Source organism: Gymnodraco acuticeps, unplaced genomic scaffold, assembly GCF_902827175.1.
Source record: "Gymnodraco acuticeps unplaced genomic scaffold, fGymAcu1.1, whole genome shotgun sequence".
Lineage (NCBI taxonomy): Eukaryota > Metazoa > Chordata > Actinopteri > Perciformes > Bathydraconidae > Gymnodraco > Gymnodraco acuticeps.
In genome coordinates this window covers 1,351,857-1,373,247 of record NW_022992351.1, presented here as the reverse complement: position 1 = coordinate 1,373,247, position 21,391 = coordinate 1,351,857, and the positions used below count along the sequence as shown (strand labels likewise).

At 41.0% G+C, this 21,391-nt stretch overlaps 2 protein-coding genes across 4 annotated transcripts in view; one reads left to right on the top strand and one right to left on the bottom strand.

Annotated features, from left to right (window-relative positions):
* Positions 1–1,712, top strand: part of fmnl3 (formin-like 3) — a 32,165-nt gene extending 30,453 nt beyond the window's left edge. For all 3 annotated transcript variants that reach the window (XM_034209133.1, XM_034209132.1, XM_034209131.1), the window contains one exon: positions 368–1,712. In XM_034209133.1, coding sequence (XP_034065024.1) covers positions 368–432 — 65 coding nt within the window. In that variant the 3' untranslated portion in view covers positions 433–1,712. The remainder of the gene's footprint in view (positions 1–367) is intronic.
* Positions 1,713–1,911: 199 nt separating this feature from the next.
* lrp1ab (low density lipoprotein receptor-related protein 1Ab) overlaps positions 1,912–21,391 on the bottom strand; it is an 85,571-nt gene continuing 66,091 nt past the window's right edge. The window contains 31 exon segments of the mRNA XM_034209128.1: positions 1,912–3,712; positions 4,528–4,672; positions 5,275–5,313; positions 5,427–5,520; positions 5,602–5,675; positions 5,930–6,031; positions 6,253–6,424; positions 6,631–6,792; positions 7,651–7,824; positions 7,980–8,120; positions 8,238–8,414; positions 8,538–8,657; positions 9,162–9,268; positions 9,384–9,562; positions 9,651–9,907; positions 11,565–11,684; positions 11,795–11,932; positions 12,467–12,604; positions 12,711–12,833; positions 12,959–13,081; positions 13,471–13,603; positions 13,713–13,819; positions 14,793–14,909; positions 15,008–15,133; positions 15,800–15,922; positions 16,040–16,159; positions 16,924–17,040; positions 17,178–17,271; positions 17,559–17,707; positions 18,353–18,541; positions 21,062–21,267. Coding sequence (XP_034065019.1) covers positions 3,575–3,712; positions 4,528–4,672; positions 5,275–5,313; positions 5,427–5,520; positions 5,602–5,675; positions 5,930–6,031; positions 6,253–6,424; positions 6,631–6,792; positions 7,651–7,824; positions 7,980–8,120; positions 8,238–8,414; positions 8,538–8,657; positions 9,162–9,268; positions 9,384–9,562; positions 9,651–9,907; positions 11,565–11,684; positions 11,795–11,932; positions 12,467–12,604; positions 12,711–12,833; positions 12,959–13,081; positions 13,471–13,603; positions 13,713–13,819; positions 14,793–14,909; positions 15,008–15,133; positions 15,800–15,922; positions 16,040–16,159; positions 16,924–17,040; positions 17,178–17,271; positions 17,559–17,707; positions 18,353–18,541; positions 21,062–21,267 — 4,204 coding nt within the window. The 3' untranslated portion in view covers positions 1,912–3,574.

Below are 21,391 nucleotides of genomic sequence, written 5' to 3'. Positions count from 1 at the left end.
CAGTAGATCAAGTTTAACTGCAGAAGTAATTAAATAGTAATAGTTTTTTATAATTTGACCAAAATATACATATACACTCAATTGCCAGTTTATTACTGATACCTAGATAAATCTAATGCAACAATCCTACCTTCATTATATTTATAACGTTCAGTTTTGGAGGATGTTTGTGTCACTTTTGAGGTGTTTCTGTTATTTTTCTTACCCTCTGAAAATAAGTGTTGGACAAAATAATAGAAACACCTTAGGTAATTAGGTTTAGCTGTTGAACTGGAAAAGAGAACAATAGATAGGAAGAAGACATTTTGCAGATTGACCCCTGGGTCCTCTAACATGTGTGCCCCCGTCTCTCACCCCCTACTCACAGATCTCCGAAACCAGCCTTTCCTGCGAGCTGACGCATTGATCCGGAGCGGTTGGAAGAGACCCTAAAACCACTTATTCGTCACTTATACTCCCCCCCACTATAACCTCCCCCCCTGTGTGCTGATGGTCTATCTCAACCATGAGGCTGCAGATCACAAAGACTGAGAGGAGGGACAGAGCTGGGTAATTTATTTATTTATGGAGGCCCTTTACAGCCACTTTAAGTGAGCAGGCATCATTACAGACGGGCTACTTCTGTCTCAAGGCAGACACAAGACTTTCCCTGCTCTGTGCCACGGGGAGAGAGGACTACGAGACAGGTGAGTTGAGGACTGGCGGACCACAGAGCAGGAAGAACTTTGCTTTTGCGAACAAATGCCTGCCAACATGTGGATCTTTTTCCCAGAGACTGTTAATTTCCTCAGATTATGCAGACGTAGCAGGACTGAGAGTCAGCCAAGGGAATATGCCAACTCTGCTGCTGCTGGGATGTTTGCCTTAAAGAGACTTCTAATCATAATAGACAAGCTTCTATATCATGAGGCATTTACGTTTCCTTACTTCAACACATTCAATCAAGACTTCAATCGCATGTACCTTGGAGGGAAGAGCGTCTATTCTTCTGATTCTTTTGGACAAGCTAATCAAACCAAAATGTCTTCAATGTTTTGCTTAAGAAGTGCCTTTTTGTGTAAACTGTGTTATCAGCCATCATTTCTTGTTTGACAGCCTTCATTTGTTAAAGATTGTATTTTCAATTGCCTTGTTGTATAACATTAGTCTTATAATACTGACAACAATATGCAAAAGATGAAACGTCCAGCTTTAAGGTAACAACTAGAACGTAAGATAAGATTTTGTTTATCTCTCTAGTAGATAAATGTCTTTAAAAATTGACTTTTATTTGTGCCTTGTCCAAGTAGTTCTTAAAGATTAATGTTATATGCCTTGACAACACTTTCTGTCACACTTTAAAGTGACATTTGGGAGGTGCCAAATGTGTAAAGAAACCTGCTGCGTAAGGGCTCGGATGATTTAAACCTGCTATAGATGTGGTGATGGATGAAGGACGTTTCCATTCCTATGAGGTTTTAAGCTTTTTTTATTTGTTATCTCTGTTTTTAATAGAGATGATGAAACTTACATGACATTGGCACAAAGGGAGCGAGAGATCTTTACACTACTTAATTTGGCTCAATGTATGAGACACTTTTGTCTTAGTAGACATTTATATTCATGTACATTCAAATCAAGAAATTTACTTTTTAAAATATATGCTCAATGCTATTGTATATTTACTGAAAGATGAAAATGCCTAAATAATAAATATGATACAATTATGTAAATACAAGACTGTCATTATATCTCAGAGTTTTAACAAAGCTGTTCTTTCTTTGATGAAGCAACATTCAAAACAAGTGATTACTATATTTCAATGTTTTATTTCTGATTTCTTAAAGGATATTTGTTTACTTGTGATGTACTCCAACCAGAAATAATTAGAGATTACTTTTCCTTCTCTCAAAATGAGGGACAGAGCCACCGTACCTTTCTACTATAAAAATCCATTTAATTTCTTATATCAAAAAGAAATAAAATCATAACAAAACAATCAGAACCACAAATATCCATGTGGGTTTTTTCCACCAAAAGAAATTCTCCAACTGAAAAATGATTGTTCTAATTTACATGTGAAAATCTAACAGAGCAGGATGTAAAGAAATACAATGTGATGAATACTTTTGACAAGTGAGGGGCAAAGCTAGTTTCCTACAGGATGGGTGTGTGTGTGTGAGCACCATGCAGTGATATGACAGGTATGGCTGATAAACTCAGTTAAAAGCATTGTGGTGAGCAGTGAGACAGAGAGAGCAACACTTTAAGACTAAAAACCAGTTTGACTGACAGAGGGTTAGCGTTAGCAGCAAGGCAAAGGAATTAACAAAGGAATGCTTATCAGGAAGCTCTTCCCCTTCCGGGGAATGCACTTAACAATAAGCATCAACCTAAATTACACGTCCATGTAATTACATAGGCCTACAATTTAAAAAGACAAACAAAACCTCAATCTCGCACAGAAGTACGTACCATCAAACTGCCTCCCCGCACTTTCCTGAAATTACATTTACAATCAAAAGACAAGGAACAAAAGCCAAATGCAACCATCCTCAGCTAGCTGATCATCGCAGGGTGTTTTTCAGTGATGACCGGAAATTCACAGAAGCTTACAGTCACTCTAAAAAAAAAAAAGAAGACCTTTAACAGTTTCAGAGCAAAATCCGTCTCCAGAGTGTCCTGCAGTAAACCAAGGCCACGGATACCCATCCCACTCCCAGACTGTTCCTCCTGGAATGTGGACTTTGTTACAATCATCTTCATCCAGCACACTGCCATTGACTCATTCATTGCTGACAAAAAGTATGCCGCTTAGCCTATACGAAAACAAAGTTTAAAAGTACGGACTGCTATTTGTTACTGATGTTTGTATTCCTGGGTATATTTTCAAGACACTTTGCTAATAGGTGTATATATATGCAAATATATATATATATATATATATATATATATGTATAACTTTAGTCTGTGCAAGGAGGTAAAAGACAATCACTTGAATGTAGTTCTTCGAGACAACACAACAGACGCCATCTTGGATTCTGCGTGCTTCCATGTGAACTCCTCCAGACCTCCAGCAGCACATCCCATAGTACACATGACGTGAAAGACCGAGCCACACCAGGAAGCATTTTTAGTGCGCACTGACCCTTTTTCTCTTTCAGGAACAACAAAGACTTGGCAACGTTTTCTAGGATGGAACAATATTCTTTTTTGTCCTCCTCCCCTATAGAATTCATACAAAAATAAAAAATAAAAATTGTTCCACTGCCGTTTGTATCCCTCTATCTTTTACATTTGCACAGAGGTAGTGGCTATATGCGTGAGAGGGGAGGGAGAGTTGTGAGGAGGAGAGCAAAAATTAAAGAGAATAACTGAATAAATGTCTATAAAATGGTTCCTTTTCATCACCAGAGGGTTTTTTTTGTCAAAGAACAAAATATAATACTGCAATCACTTAAAAAAGTAGTCCTTCATTTTATACATTTTATACAGTGTTCTCGCTTTTTTTGTTGCTTTTCTTTTCAGTTGGTAAAGGCATAAGATGAGAGAGCTCGTGGGCTCAGCGCTGGGTTGGCAGAGTTCAGTCCGAGCTCTACGCCAGCGGGTCACTCATGTCCTCGTCGCCCGCAGAGAGCAGCTCCTTCTTTTCGTCCGTGCTGGCCAGAGAGTTGCGGCTGTGCTGGGCGCCCATGTACAGGGTGGCATACACTGGGTTGGTGAAGTTGGTGGGCTGCAGAGCAAAGGAAATTACATGGTGACTCAAATGGCACATAGAGGCAGAGATTCTTAACATGTGAAGGTGGCATTTACTGCATGTTGTGTTTGAAAAGGTCAGAACATTCAAATTACAAGAAAAAAAATGTAGGCTCTTAAAGGGAAGTTTACCCAAATAGAAACAACCAAAGATTTTCCCTCCTACCACCAGTACCTGCGCCAACATGCCTGGGCCCCTGTTTTTTTGTCCGAAGCACCTCACAAAGACCTTTCCTCTTCCTCACTATCTCTCTCGCTCGCTCTCAGTCATAAGAGTCTGCAGGGAAGCCCACACTACTTTGATTTTATCTTATTTACTTTTGAATTGAATTTGGTTCAACCCTGTTTTTGTATTAATTCAAGTTGTAACAGGTTGTTGCATCAAAAAGCTGTTTTCAGTTTATATATGCATTTTTTTTCTATCTATCCCTAAATATAATATAGATGCTAAATAACGTCATAAGCTGAGGGTTTGACATATCAAGAGTAATATTTCTGCTACCATCGCAAGTCAAACTGGGATCAAAGCATTGAGTGTGCCTTTCAACATACATTGTCCTGGTCACTCTGGATAATTCATAGGCCTGTCTTAGAGTAGTTTCTATTCGATCTACTTTTTACCAAATGAATGCTACCAAACATCAAATTGCACTCTTCTCCTTGGTTGCAGGAGTTCCCAGAAATGCAGGTACATACAAATCATACATTAGCATTGCTTTTTACAACTTGGGGTACATTATTTTTCTTTTTCTGTGAGCAGACCACTATTTAAGAGCACTTTAAACTTGTTACCTTGTCTGGGTCCAAAGCAAAGTCTGAATCCAGGAGCTCCCCAGCGTCATCGTCAGGGTCTCCTTCATAGATCTTATAGGCAGGGTTCCCAATCTCAACATTCATGGCTCCATTTGTCATTCGGTGGTGCTGGAAGCCCTTTGCACTGCAGACAGACAAAGACAAACACATTCATTAACAAAACAACCAATTACAAATTAATTAAGTATAACGACTTGGCATGAACCAGGTACTGACTCAGCATCAGCAACATACGAATCACACAATCAATACAACATATATTTAAGGTTGTCAAATGAGCTTTTTGCAAAAAGGTCATATGATCAAACCCAGAGAATATACTGCAGCATGTCTATTGTGGAACATTTAGGGTTTCCACATTGCAAATATTCTGCTATTTGCAAGCACATAAACGTTGTTCATAGATGCACAGTCATATATTTTACTATGCAAGCACATAGCGTAAGCCTAACATGTAAACAAGGGGAAGGTATGGAGATGCAAGAAGGACGAAACGGTTCAATAGTTTGTGCATCACCAGCAAAGCTACATCAGATAAGAGTCAATACATCCCTGTGTGGTTGGGTGGGAGAATGGCAGGCAAGGACAGACGGATTTCTACAAATACCAACAGACACTGGACATATGGACTGACATACAGTATGGCCAATCTGACTGGATATTAGGGAAGGGGAGGGGACACAATTTGTGGGTCAACAGGTAAATTATGTAACCCTATGAAGTTACCGCGAGGACTGAGAGCGAGATTTGCCCTGCCATAGAGACCTGGGAGACAGGAAATCATTGGTTATCAGGAGAGATAAGGGAGAAAGAGAAGCTAGATAGTGTGAGGAACAGATGAACAATGGAGCTATGATCTAAAGTCTAAGAAGACTCACCCGCGCATTCTCCGCTTGTACCACAAGATGGCACCAACAACCAGCAGGGCCAGTAACAGCAGCAGTAGCACTGGAATCACCACGGAGGCAGAACCTGTGAGAGAGCAAATAACGTGAGCAAATAGGACCAAAGTTCATATTTTTCAAACAAGACAGGCTGAAATGTGTAACTTACTTCCACTGGAAGTAGCAGAATCCACAGAAGGTGCTGCAATTTCACATCTGTACCCCGTCCATCCTTCAGGACACCTGGACACACAATGAGACAGTATGTGTGATGATTTATGTATGCAAATTATTAATAAATCGGGGTCACTACCAGTAGAAATGTGCATTAATGTCTGTACAGTGAAGTCCATGTAAACACTTTGGTTCGACTTATCAGTACAGTAGAAATGTTAATTCCAAGTGAATTTGCTTGAAAAAATTGTGAGTTTAAAAGACAGAAAAAGGATAAAGAAAGTGTAATAATGTGTGTCGTTGTGTGTCATACTGTATCTTACTTGCACTGAGGCAGCAGTGTGCGGGTGTCCACTGAACATTGTCCATTTGAGCAATAGTCCAAACAGGAATAGCAGCTGGGTTGGGTCTGACCGTTGGGACAGCTTCACACACACACACACACACACACACACACACATACAGAAAACAGTTATTTATGTTGCTTGATAATAAGTCCTGATATAGCAGCATTAACACATTAAGAATGTTCAAATATGGGTGCTATGTCTCAATGCAACATGTAAGGTGATTTTTAAAATAAACATTCACTTATATTACAAATCTAAATATCATTTATTTTGTGAAGACTTCTAAGTGAACCTACCTGCAGGACACCTCGCCTGAGGCTGACGTCAGACACTTGCCCGTTCCACAGAAGTAACATTTGTCCAGCTCACACAGGTGTCCGATGAACTGTGAGGGGCACGTGCAGATTTTAGTGAAGTTGGCGGTCTGTAAGCAGGTTCCAGCGTTGTGACAGAACCCTTCACAGTTAGCTGAGGACGGGAAGAGAGACGTGTGAGAAGGGCAAAGAACTGACATAGATTCTAACTTTGTTTCACTGGATTGTATTAATGGTGGGGATTTTGCATCCAGTACAACAGAAGAACAAGTGCATCCATACAGATTTGTTTCATCAGCCATTTACAGTCTACGAGTGAGTCTAGTTCCCTAAATGTAGCAGCCTCTGAGGTTCACTCACTGTACTGGCACTGGTCCCCCTGGTACTCGGGAGGGCAGCTGCAGGTGGGCTGGTTGCCCATGTTGACGGAGCAGTTTCCTCCGCTCATGCAGTAGTCCTGACAGGTCTGACGGTTGCAGGTTGGCCCTGTGAAACCCTTCGGGCATCTGCAGGTCGGAGCACCTGGGACACAGGAAATACATTGGAGAGAAATGTAATGAACTTATACAAAGGATGCAGCTGTTTATCTCAACAACTACAATCTTTTACAGATTTGCCAAATTTGAGTTCATTAATAATTTAAATAAAAACATATTTTGCTAATTATAGAATCAGGGGATATCTGGAAATCACCCGCTGAAGCATGTGATTGATGTAACTACGGTAATCGTCCAGAGAATTTTCAAAGATATCAAAAGGATGATAGGAATGGTACTAACAATTTTCAGAAAGAAAGTTTGTTCAGCTGCCGTCAGTGGAATACATTTAGCTGCTCCCAGGCTGTCGAACGATTTGCCACAACCCCGATCAGACTTGCTCCCACTTTGCCTGTTTTTAAGTTTAAAGACCCGTGCTTTTGCAGACCACGTATAAGACTTATCAGTCTGTGCTTTTGAATTGGGTTTTTCATTTTCTTGTGTTTTATATTGTTTTTACATCTTGTATGAGAGTTTTCAGTCTGTGGCTTTAAGTATGGTTTTATTGTCTCGTGTTTTACATTTGTTTTATGTCCTCTCTGTTTTGTCAAAATGTATTTATGCTGCTTTTATATATTTATTGATGTACAGCACTTTTTGGTCAACTCTGTTGTTTTTAAATGTGCTACATAAATAAAGTTGGATCGGATAAAGTAAATGCTTGAAAATAATTATAACATAACATTTGCCATACCATATTTATTTCACTAAAAGGTTTCTATTTAAAGACATCCAGACAGATTAAGGTATTCCCACTTAGGTTGGTCTTACAAAGCATTGAAAGGCCATAAAAGGCGTTTTGGAAATGTACAGAAAATACACAGCTGAGATCATTGCGTCTTACCTGTATGAGAAGCGGTGCATGTGCCTCCATTTTTGCAGTAGTCCCTGCACTGGTTGATCTCACATCTCTCTCCGGTGTAGCTGGACAGGCAGCGACACTTGGCCACCTGGCGGGAGTTTAGGAAGCAGCTTCCACCGTTCTGACACTGCAGGTCGCAGGGCCCTGAGGGGGGGGCTGTGGAGGGGGGGGGGGGGGGACAATGCCATGATGAAGTTAAAATGTTGTATACAGCTTCTGAATATAAGGCCTACCAGAAGAAAACCAACACAAAAAAAAGTGGGGTTATTGCTCAGTTAACTGTATGTGTACTTCAGTGTACTGTGACTCACTGAATGGGGACGTGGTGGGGTTCCGTCTCTCCACACATGTGCCGTTGTCGGCCACATAGTTGTTGGGGCAGGTACACACCGGCCCACTAGGGCTGAGCAGACACAGCCACTCACACTTCTTCCTGTCGCAGGGGTTCGTCACTGATGCAGAGAAAAAAAGGGCATCATATAAGAAAAACTGTACAAAAGGAATTTCAAATCCTTTTAAGATGTATAAATGAATAAGTCTTGTGAGTTTCAGGATGCAGGGTAACTCACCCTCTGGCTGCTTATAACGATGATAGAGGACAATGTCAGTAGCATGGTTGATGCCTGTGGTGAGATTTTCCATGGGGCCTTTGCCAAACTTGTTGACCCGGAAGACAATGTTATTGATATATGTGACGCCATATATGTAGTCCTCAAAGATGTCTATGCTGAATGGATGAAGCAGGTCTGGTAGGGGGGAAAAAATAGTAATACGTTAAAAAGAAATACATCAGCGGACAACATGTTTATACTAGATTTCTGAATATCATGTGTCACACATGTTTGATTAGAGTGTGGAAAGAACTCAACTGTTTTTGATTCCAGAGACAGAAACGACAGGATCAGAGCCATCCAGACGCACACTGCCGATCACTGAGAGTTTAGCATCTGCCCAGTAAAGACGCTCGTTGAAGTAGTCCACAGCCAAACCTGTCGAGACAGAATGGAAGAAAATGCTGTCATTTTTATGTGTAGCTTCAAAAAAGGTAAAGCTGTCTAACTGTGAATGTTTCATAGTACTGTATATAGAATGTCTCGTAACAATATAAAGGCTGAAAAAAGGCACTGTACATGAAAAAAGGTCCACATCGTAGTATTGTATGTCAAAAAGTAATTGTAAAGAACATCATAAAAAACATAATGGTTTAATATGTTAAGAGATAAGATAAGATAGGACTTTAACCATGCCGAAGGAAATTGTTATGCCAGAGTTACAAAAAAACAATAAACACAGCAGCATAATAATAAAACTGCACACTAACAGTGAAGTAAAAAGAGCAATTAAATAGCTACAAGAAACATAGACGGTCACACAATTAATGTTACATACTGTACAGTGACGAGCAGTATTTAGTACTGCAAAAAAACGTATATGAAAGAAGTCCTAGTTTATTAAAATATGTTGAAAGCTGGTCATAGTGATGCAGTACTGACCTGTTGGCCACTGGATGTTCTCATGGACTAGAGTCTGTCTCAGAGTGCCGTCCATAGCAGCTGTCTCAATTTTAGGGTGGTTGCCCCAGTCTGCCCAATACATGGTTCTGAAGGGAAACAGAGTTGGAAAACACAATTAAAAAACATACAACAACAAAGCCATGATATCAATCTTATATTCTATACGACTGCTGCTTTGAGGCTCAGCAATCTATCTCTTACCCTCTCTGTGGATCCACTACGATGGCATAAGGCTCGTCTATCATGCCAGATACGAGGGTCTTGCAGTGCTGGCCGGACATCTGAGCCACTTCGATCACATCTCGGCCAGAGTCGGTCCAGTACAGGTTACCGGCCACCCAGTCCACCGCTATCCCACGAGGCATCTTCAGCTCTTTGATCTGGAAACGAGCGGAGAGGCGATCACAGCATGCTCATGGGACTGTGTGTTTGTAACGGTGTGATGGGGAGTTTGTTTGTCTTTATTACCTGCAGGTTGGTGATCCTGCCCTCACTAGAGGTTGAAGATGTGGAAGGTCCTGGAAGTTCATAGGAGGAGATGCGGCCCGTGTGCCAGTTGGTCCAGAAGATGCGGTTGGTCTTGATGTGCAGATCCATCGCATCGATACGCACGCTGGCGTCGCCCTGGAAGGTCTGCTCGTAGCGCCAGTTTGGCATGCCGGGGTCCAGGCTGCGGATCTCATTGTCGTCGGCGATGTAGAGAATCTGTCGACTGCTGTTCATGCCTGGAAGGGAAGTAGAAAAAGTCAGAGCAAGTATTTTATTACTAATAAACACCTCTCTTAGCTCAGGATGTGTCCCAGCTGCCTTCAAACATGCCGTGGTGCAGCCACTACTTAAAAAGAAAAATCTCGACCCCTCCATTCTCGCAAATGTTAGGCCCATCTCCCAGCTACCTTTTTTATCTAAAGTCCTGGAGCGAGTAGTCTATGCACAGCTGCAGTCTTTTTTAACCATGCATGGCATTCATGAAAAGCTTCAGTCTGGCTTCAAACCTATGCACAGCACTGAAACAGCCCTTTTAAGAGTTTTTAATGATCTGCTCCTAGCCGCCGACTCAGGTAGCCCAGCTGTCCTGATGCTGTTAGACCTGACAGACCGGACCATAGCATCCTGTTGTCGCGGCTCGAACAGTCCACAGGCATCACAGGCTCTGCCCTTGCATGGTTTAGGTCCTACCTGACAGACCGTAGCTTCTCAGTGCAGCTAGGTGCCTTCTCCTCTGCCAAAGCCCTTCTTACCTGTGGGGTTCCCCAAGGCTCTATTCTGGGCCCCATCCTTTTTCTACTGTACATACTTCCCCTAGGTTCAATTCTCACAAAACACAACATCCCCTTCCATTATTATGCCGATGATGTACAGAGCTATCTGCCTCTCAATTCAAATGTCAACTCATTACAGCTATTGATGGACTGCTTGACAGAGATAAAATCCTGGCTGAGCCAAAATGTCCTCAACCTCAACGAGAGCAAGACCGAGGTAATCTTTTTTGGACCCCAACCTCTAGCCTCTCCGGTTGATATTCTGGGCTCCCTCAATAAAAAAATCCTCTCCTCTGTCATGAACCTTGGAGTGACCTTCAATAGCGCTTTTAAATTTGATAAGCAGGTCAGCACCGTAGTCAAAACGTCCTTTCTTTTTAAATACGACTATTGGCCAAGACCAAGTCGTTTTTATCTTTTAAAGACCTAGAAACGGTTATTAACGCTTTTGTAACCACGAGGCTGGATTATTGCAACGCTCTGTACGTGGGTATGGACCAGGCGTCAATTAGACGCCTGCAGCTAGTGCAGAACGCAGCTGCGCGTCTTCTCACAAAAAGCGTCACCACATCACCCCAATTCTGGCCTCATTGCACTGACTTCCAATTAGGTTCCGAATTGATTTTAAACTCCTTTTATTTGTTTTCAAAGCCCTAAATGGGCTGGCTCCGGCTGACCAGCTGCTGCTGGTAGTGCCCAAGACCAGGCTCAAAACCTGAGGTCACCGAGCCTTCGCAGTAGCTGGCCCTAGGCTCTGGAACACTCTGCCCCTCCATGTGAGGTCGGCCCAGACCCTAGGGGTTTTTAAATATACACTAAAGACTCACCTCTTCTCCCTGGCCTTCTAATCAGAGCGGAGCACGACTCCTGACATTTCCCTGTGTTTGATTTTTATATTTGCTTTTGTAATTTATTGTCTTCTGTTTGCTATTGCAGTAAAGTGTTTTTTATTGCATGTACAGCACTTTGGCTCGACCAAAAATCATTTTTAAAATGTGCTATATAAATAAAACTTGATTTGATTTTATATAGATGGCTATTGAAACTAAAATGGACTATTATTATGAGGGTTTTAAAATAAAAAAGGAAAAGCATTGTATAAAACAGCTCTGGTCCTCACTGTCAGCCTTGCAGGTGTCATTGATTCTGGTGAAGTACTTGTGGCAGCTGCATTTGTAGGAGCCTTTGGTGTTGTTGCAGACGTGGGAACACACTCCGAACTGCAGACACTCATTCTTGTCTGAAAAATGGAGAGCCAAAAGAAAAGTCAGAGATTAAATAGAACTAAAAAAATCAAAGCCCAGCTTGTCGCCTCCAAAGCATTGAAGTGTTTTTTTAGGGAATATATACCTCCACAGGTGTGGTGTCCCGTCTTCTGGAAGCCTGGTTTGCAGGAGCAGAAGGCGTCCGTGCCATTGGTGACACAGTGGGCCTCGTCTCCATCTCCACACTGAGTTCTGTTACTCCTGCAGTCATTCAGTTTGGTGTCTAAACACAAAAAAGTCAAACATTAGTTGGAACATTTCTTTTAAAACAACTAATACTGCTGATACTTAAAATTTCAAACCTCACATCTGTGTTGAGCTGTAATGATACGATATGATAATACTTTAATGGTCAGATCAAGTCTGAAATTCGACTTGCATCACAGCAAGTAACATCACTATCACTGAGAGAAAACATTTCCACCCTTTCGTGTGCATTTGATCTGGGATTTAGCTCTGTATTTACTGTGAGGATTGACTGATGCACAAAGGAGTGCTTCATTCTGACTTTATTGAAACGCGGGACCCTGAATCTCCCATTAGATGGTAGCAGTTCATATTCACTGTTCAGAACATGGTTTGGGTCCGAGATTATGTTGTTGGACAGCCTTATTAGGTTGTTATGATAGGCTGAGTCATAAAGTCTCTGACAGGGTTGACCAACAACCTTTGAGCAGATTTTTAACAGGTGGAGCAGTTTTGATTTAAAAGCTGTTGACAAACATTTAACATAGAAATCAGTTTTGACATGAGGTACCTGTCTTGCAGTTGATCTCATCAGAGCCATAGTCCTCACAGTCGTTAAAGATGTTACAGCGCAGAGTGGAGCTGATGCATCTGCCGTTAGCACACAGGAACTCGTCCTTCTCACATGTGGGAACAGCTGGAGTGGTCTCTGTGGACATAAAACCGCACACACACACATACGAGTCAACAATCTCCTTGATCAAAGTCGAGGAAGGAAAGGATTTAACAGCAATTTGAACGACTCCTCAACTTACGGCAGTTGAGTTCATCCGAGTTGTCGCCACAGTTGTTGACACCGTCACACCACTTTGACACTTGCAGACATACACGGTCATTTTGGCAGCGGAGAGCTCTGGTGGGAGGACACTGGAACCTCCCTAAAAGCCGAACAGAGAAAGAGGACAAGAGGGGGAAATAAGAGGATGGAAAATAGGTCAGGTCAAAAGAAGGAGGATAGATATTCAACATTTTGAAGTGTGTGATTTCTCGAGGCTGCACTCACTGCACTCTTCAGGATTCTCGTCAGAGTTGTCCCCACAGTCGTCTTCACCGTCACACTTCCATGCGAGGGGTTTACACAGCGTGTTGTTACACTGGAGCTCATCCAGAGGGCAGTGACGCCCAGCTGAGGAAAACAGGAAGAGCTTTTTGAGTACTTTCATTTGATTTTTATTTGTTCCGTTCATGGTATGCACAACTTAATGTATAACAATTATTTACAAAACATGTCTCTATAAACACACCATACCCGAAAAGGAGCAGGGAGAAGAAAATCATCTTATATTACCTGCCCCTTTCTCAAAATAAATAAATAAATAGAAATAAATGGTCTGTCCTTCATATTTTCTTATTCACAGCCAATCGTAACAGTATCGTAGGAAAATAAGAACAACACAAAAAAATACAAACTACTACTTCAAGCCAGACAAGGTTGAAAATACAAATATTAGCATAGAACTAACTAACTAATACAATTAAATATAACAGCATATAGAGACACAAACAGACACTTACCACCACTGCCACAATGTTCCTCATCGCTGCCGTCAATGCAGTCGGGGTCGGCGTCACATCGCCAGCGGATGGAGATACAGTGACCGTTTTTACACTGGAACTGGTCGTTGTCACACTTCAGGTCACAGCCATTCTGAAGAAGCATCAGTGGCATAAGTAACACATAACACATATCACATACTATTCAACTTTCTATCCAGATGAATACCAGAAATGATATAAAGGACATTAAGTTTCTGCACCTCATCAGATCCATCAGCACAGTCATGGTCTCCGTCACACTTCCACCTCCCAGCAATACAGCGGCCGTTCGTGCAGGCAAACTCGCTTTCTGAGCATTGTCGAGGCACTACAGAAGAAGATAGATAAGCAAACAAGGTCAGTGACATGACACAAAGTTTAACACAACTAACAGTTAGCTATGACTGTTCCAGCCTTCAGCACAAGACAAACTTTGAAACAACCACAGAGGAAGACAGAAGGAGGTGATGTGAGAGAATGAAAGGAGCTCAATGTCGTTTAAATGACTTGATTTATTTGTGGTCTTTACATGTTATTGTAATAGTATTTTTGTTAAAATGTTCCATGTGGATTCAGTTTTGTACATTTTATTAATTTATGAAAATACATTTCTAAGTGTGTATCCAATGCCTTTATTGGACAAAGCACTGGCACAGTTGCATGCAAAGAAAAACAAAGGATGACAAACTAGTTCATCCTGGATTTCTATTCTCAAACTCTTGGATAGTACTTCATTGTTATCTTTGCTTGTATTGTAAACTAGCTAAAGTTCCATCAGGGAAGATGATGTCAGAGGATATTGCGGACAAGGATACATTTGAAAGTGTTTTGGTTTATTTGGACATTCAGTTGTATTTATTCGAGCAGTATAACGGTATGCAGTGGCATCTAAAAGGAAATAGAATAGCTAGCTGTTAAGCAAGCTATTGTATCGTTACTAAATGTATCTATCTAGAGCTCAGCTTTCAGACTCTCACAGATGGTGGGGGTCACTGCAGGACAGGAACGTGAGAGTGGAGACAGCATGGGGCAGCAGACACAGCAGAGAGGTGACATATGAAGGTGGAGTAACTTACCTCTAGCTCATGCCAACAGGACAGTATGAAATGAAACAAATATCAGATGAAGTGAGATGCACCAGAAATGACAGAGAATGGATGTGTGACTTATTATGCAGAGTTAACAGGTTAGTATGCTACTAGTGGACAAGGCATGAGTGTAAGTGACACTGGACCAGGTGAGATAACAGATGCCGACAGTACAGTATGGAGGCATTGTCTCTGAACTGAAGTGACACGTACTGCACTTGTCTTCATCCGAGTTATCCCCACAGTCATTGTCGTAGTCACACTGCCAGCGGCCCGGCACACAGCGGTTGTTCTTACATCTGAACTGGTACGGCTCGCATGTCCTTTCAGCTGGGAAAATAACAGAACATGTCAAAAAAGCAACAACAGTACACCAAAGGCCTCCTTAGTTGCGTCTGTCTAATTTTAAAAGGAGATGATTTTCTTACCACACTCCTCTTTTGGTTCATCTGAAGCATCGCCACAGTCGTCCTCGCCGTCACACTTCCAGCGAGCAGGGATGCATCGCCCGGAGTCTTTGCATCGGAACTCGTCCACACCACAAGTCATCTGGGCTGGAGAGGGACACATTTGGGGGTGGTTACAATCCAGTGTTAATTTTGTCAACGATAACTATGACGAAAAATATTCGTCAACGACCTTTTTTACATGAATAAGACGAGACGATGACGAGCTAAAAATAGATTTTTGATAATAAAAACTATGACGAAATGTATATTTTGTTTTCGTTGACGAGACGGGACTAAGGTGTTGGTGGTGGACTATCATCAGACATTCAAAATGCAGGATATTTTCCCCCAATTGTAGGGATTCTGGGAATCTGCACATGTCACTCATATTACACAAGTAAAGTGTTAAGAGAGTGAAATGTTGCTTTACGAATTTCAACACTTGATACTGTCACCTTGATTCCAATTTCAGATACCTGTATTTGTCTAACTAAATTAGTTTAAAGAGAGAAACCATTGGGACTAAAAGTTGACTAAAATGTGATTTTTCATAGACTAAAACTGGACTAAATCATTTTGAGTTGTCGTCGACTAAAACTAGACTAAAACTATGAAGGATAAAAAGGATAAAATGTGACTAAAACTAATAACCATTTTCGTCTAAATACTACGACTGAATCTAAAATAGCTGCCAAAATTAACACTGTTACATTCAATAGTTGATTTAGATGACTCATACTAAGCAAACATTCCTAAAAAAATATGACTTACTGCAGTTGGCGGGCTCATCAGATCCGTCCACACAATCATTGTCGCGGTCGCACACCCAGACACGAGGAATGCAGCGCTTGGTGATGGCACACTGGAACTGGGTGGGAACGCAGGTGACCTCGGCTGTGGGAGGGATTTACAGATTTAGAGTTACTCTGTGAAATATATCATAAAATGATATAGCATTTCAGGTCCGGATCTCTATCCTACATTATGTAAATGAGAAAAGCTTTGACTTACGGCAGTCTTTCTCATCCTCTCCTTCTCCACAGTTGTCCTGACCGTTACAGCGGAAAATGCCTGGGATGCAGCGGCTTGGATGGGAACACTTGAACTGGCTGGGCAGGCAAACGTGAATATCTGCAGTGCAGTTACACAGGGAGACAAACAGAAACGAGAAAGAGATTTGATAAATAAAGTACATGTTGCCCTGTCGTTTTATAGTTGTAGACTACCATCATCATCTTCTAATTGTGTAAGATCATTATTAGGGGGTAAATAACCTTAGTAATTGTTTAAAATGATTATTATTATTATTAATCAATTTATTGAATATTGTCAGATTTTTATATATTTTTTTTAATAATAATAATAATAATAAGTATAACAAAGAGATGCAAAACAAAACAAAATTAAAATAAATACATTCTCAAACAGTCTCTGTCATGTTCAACAGGGGCAAGAAGCTGCTTAAATAAATGTTTCTGGTCCTACCCCCTAGTGTCATGTTCGTACGGAGCCCCTAAACTTTAAGGGACATGGAAAAAAAAGTTGGGATATCTCGTGCTCACGAGAAACGTTCTCGTGCGCACGAGATACTAACCCGTTATCCCGACTTTTTTTTCTTCTCTTTTCTTTTTTTTCATGTCCCTTTATGGGACATGACGAACATACATGTTCGTCACTGTCGTTGTAAACTAATATAATTTTTTTCAAAAAAGAAATCACTTTTACAATGACAAGAAATAACAAATATGAGTTCACAGGTCCTGCTCATAACCATTAATGATTTGGTTTTTAAATAATAGTTTTAGTTTAGATAGACTTGTACAATATTTCAGCTCATCATATTGTTATTCCACAGGTCAACACTTTTTAACAATATAATAATAAGAGAGACATACCACAGTTGGCCTCGTCCGAGCTGTCCTGGCAGTCGTTGTCTCCATCGCAGATGTAGGCAGGGTTGGTGCAGATGCCGGTGCCACACTGAAACTGCCCCGGCCTGCATTTGAACTCCGCTGTTGTGAAAAAAACAAGTCAAAGTGTGTCAGGATCATGCTAGAGGTATAGCCCAATATTATTAACACTCAATTCACACACATACACACGTTACAGGAATGCAACACCCTCCTGATTATTTTTCTCAAACACTTACGGCAGTCTGCTGGCTCATCCGACCGATCACCGCAATCGTCCTCCGTGTCACATTTCCACCAGAAAGGAATGCACTTGTCATTCTTGCACACGAACTAAAGCAGGAAGAGGGACAACAATCAAAGAGATGATAGGGCATAACAGCAGGAGCTACTGTAGCTACTGAAGAGAGCTGGGCTGCCAGCCAGCTGTCAATACACATTCATCAGGCAACATTTGTGATATTGGGCTATATAAATAAATATTGATTGATTGATTGATTGATCAGGCATAAGCAGTTCCTCAAAAAAGCCATAGAGACATGGAGATATGAAAATCCACTATCAACTGTTCCCATTCAGAGATATTCGCATTGATGATGATGTTTACTCCGCTTCCTCACCTGGCTGGCGGTGCAGTTGGACATGCATGCGCGCTGATCACTGGCCAGGTAGAAGTTGGTGGGACAGGCACACTTGTACCCTCCTCCAGGAGAGAGGAGGCAGAGGTTACTGCAGCCGCCATTGTTCGTCTGGCAAGGGTGGTTTAAAACTAAGGAGATGGAAAGGGGGGAAATGGTTTAACCTCGGATTGCATAGATATATTTTCAGACTGAGGTTATATAATATCTGGATTAAAGAAGGGAAAATATGTGTTTGAGAGTGGATTCGTTATACTAATCTGCCCATACAAAAATATACTAAACACAATTCAAAGCTTTTTCAAAGCTTCATTCTTGGACTGGTTGTTTAGTTGGTAAACATTATTCTGTATTAAAAACTGAGCCACTAAAATATGTTTTTAACTTTTTGGGGAATTTGTAAAAAATTTAAAATATGATAAATTGGAAGTAGTTGGAAAAGTGGTTAATATATTTATCCAATTGGATACCATATGAACTTTTTTCTTGACAGTTTACACTTTTGTTGTGCCTCCACTTAATCCAAATAAAATGTGTTAAGAAGAAAGTACTGCTCTAATATTTTTAAACATTGCTAACACCTATGCTTTTGTGCTTTAACAACAATTTTTATTTCACAACAATACTCTAAAAATCACATATCGACTCTACACTAGCTGGTGCACAACAATGTGTTATGTGTTTTAGGACTGACACACTACATGATATATTTTGTAATATTCCCATAACTTTATTTATTTAGTGCTACATGTTTTATACTACAGTGCGTGTCTTACCCTCAGGCTGGCGGTACGGATGGTAGATGTGGATGTCCATGGGCCGGTGCAGGGTGCTGATCAGGGTGGTCTTGTTGGTACCCAGAGACTTATGAGCTCTGTTGATGGACTTTGTCTCCCAGTCGGTCCAATAGATGTGCTCCTCAAACAGAGTCATGGCAAAGATGTGGGGGATGTCTTGGCTGAGGACTGCAAAGGAACAGACAACAATGGAATCACATGGTTCATGATTTGTTAGGTACAGTAAATATGTTATGAGAAGGTTACCCATTGGTATTTAACTTATCAGAGCAGTTTTGTTAACACAAAGGTCTCCTGATTTGCTTAGATTTATATAATGTGCTTCAATAACAGGCACAGATAGACATCCTTTCTATGCTCTCCCTAACAAGGAATTTCAGAAGATGAGACGAGCCAGCTCACAGTATAAGCGTCTAATCAAATAGATATGAAAAAAACCCCAGTTTTATTTTAGTAATAAATGTGTTGAATTTCCATAATACTTAAAAAATTCAATGAAAAATAACAGACAATTACATAATTCTGTGATTTTAGCAATCAAGCTTTTCCCCAAGAGTAACTGTTGAAACATTCATGCACTGCTAATGTAAAACAAAGGCAGGCTGGGATGCACAGCTAAAGCGGCTCCACTGTTTGTTATGTAATAGTTTCTACTATATGCCTCATTAGGCTTACACTCTGATTGCACATTTCACCTTTTCAACTCCCCTAGCCTTTACATTTCATGTGTTTGCTCTCAGTGTTTGAGGCTGTTGCGTTATGGAAAACACACATTAGTTTCTGTTGTTAAACACAGCAATCTGTGTACATCACACGCTTGGATAGGCACGCGCAATACGACACACATAAAGCACACACATGGTACATGTTGAAAACAACTGGTGATAAGGTGATGGTTTTATTTTGATTATACAAAGTGGGGTGCTTAATTCAATGAAATTGTTAACATGTGATCAGACAAGTTGAACTGTTATTTGTCAGATTAACATGAGACTCCCTTTGGTCAACCCTTATCTGAATTCAAAACAGCCCTGTCTCGTTCTGCAAACTCACAAGGCCACATTGGTGTTTGTATGGTGTGTATATGTTTGTACGGAGCCCTGGAGGGTTCATAGAGAGAAAAATAAATAAAACGAGGCCAAGTTTTATTAATTTGTGCACACTACATACTTTCTCGTTCGCACAAGATACTTTCTCGTGCGCTAAGCGGCCCTACGAAGCTGGTTATCAACTCACTAAATTAACCAGGGTTTCTCTGTCCGGCTGAGAGCGCGTTCACGTGAAAGGGACGGGGTTAGCAACATTTGACCAATCACAAACATGGAGAAGCGTGCTGACAGCGCAGCGTCATACTTCATGAATGAATAGTAAATAGCAAATCCTGCTTCGTAGTACAGGCCACTGGTGCCGCAGAGATTTCATGAAGTGAAGGAGGTTTTCCTTCTATAAAACAGCTGTGGGCAGCATCTATACTGTGAGGGTCACGGACAGGAATTCATAGATCAAAGAAGAATGGTTTACTTGACTCTTCTGTTTTGCGAATCCATTGCTTAAACAAATAGCTCTAAACCCCTGGCCAAAATGTCCCTAAATGAAGTCTGAGTTTGAAATATATCTCAAATAATGTATGCACTGCCATTTCTCCACATAAACATAACAGTCTGCAATGAAACGGTTGTCTCCTCTGTGCTCCACGTCCTACTTGGCGCACCGGTAACTTTCTCGTGTGAACGAGAAACTAACTAAATACTTTCTCGTTCGCACAAAATACTATCTCGTGCGCACAAAATAGTATTTTGTGCGAACGAGAAAGTATATCGTGCACACAAGATACTTTTTTTTCTCCCCATGAACCTTTAGGGGCTCTGTATGTTTGTGTATGCGTCTGTGTGTATCAAAGGATGGGCGAATAACTCCCTGGACAAACTACTGGTGGGCTTACACTGCAAGCTATTACAGGAGATGTTTTATTATGAATTGTGATTTTCTGAATAGTATTTTTCCATCCACAATGCTTCCATTAGTGCAGTTTGCCTGCTAGAACATTGTGTTAAATAAAATATTCAGAAGCTGAAATTAAACAATACAGACGCCCAGCAGCGCTCCAGAATTATTCTGCACGCCTGGGTTGCTGACAATATCAACTATTGTAGTAAGTGTGCTAAGAGTGCTGTGCAGACGTCATACATGCTGGAGGCCTCACTGGTCAGAACAAAAAAGGCTTCTGTCTGCTGGGCCTGTGCTGCAGGACTTTAGCCCGACGTGCAACAATCTGACCTGCCTGCTTATGCTCGGTGGCTGCCAAACAAGAAGGACAATCCCATTAGCCTGTCACACTATAAAATGTGGACACAACAAAACATCAGTTTTCTATATATTCAGTTTCAGCACTAGTGTGGCAATGTCATTCGTAGTTTCACTTCTTAACTAAATAAGATAAAAACACTTAATTAAGACTTAATCAATAAATGCTTAATAATTCAAGTTGAAGATGCAACAATCTAGCAATCAACTGTTTCCTATCTCAGGAACTAAAGCGCAAAATGAGTAGGAACTATTGGCCCCTTATCACAGTCTCAACAAGGGTTATGGTGATTGTTAGGTGTCAAATTCAAACCCCAAGATTTGCTGTTGTTTTGGAATGAGCTTTGTCTTTGTTTCTGTGCCATTTGTAAATTAGTATTTTACCTGTGTGTCTGTTAGTGCCATCCAGGCTGGCAAATTCAATGTAGTCCTCCCTGGCATCGGCCCAGTATATACGGTCATTGATGAAGTCCAGGGTGAGCCCATTGGGCCACGTGATCTTATCCTCTACGATGACGCTTCTGTTGGTGCCGTCCATCCCGATTCGTCCAATGTGAGGGTTATCTCCCCAGTCCGACCAATACAGGAACCTAAGCAGCGGGGATTAAGCAGGTGATGCAGTTAGAGTAAAGTGAATCGTAAATAATTTATCCTATGTGTTACACATAATCAGATATGACTGTTTTGATAGCATGTAAATGGAATTCAAGCTGT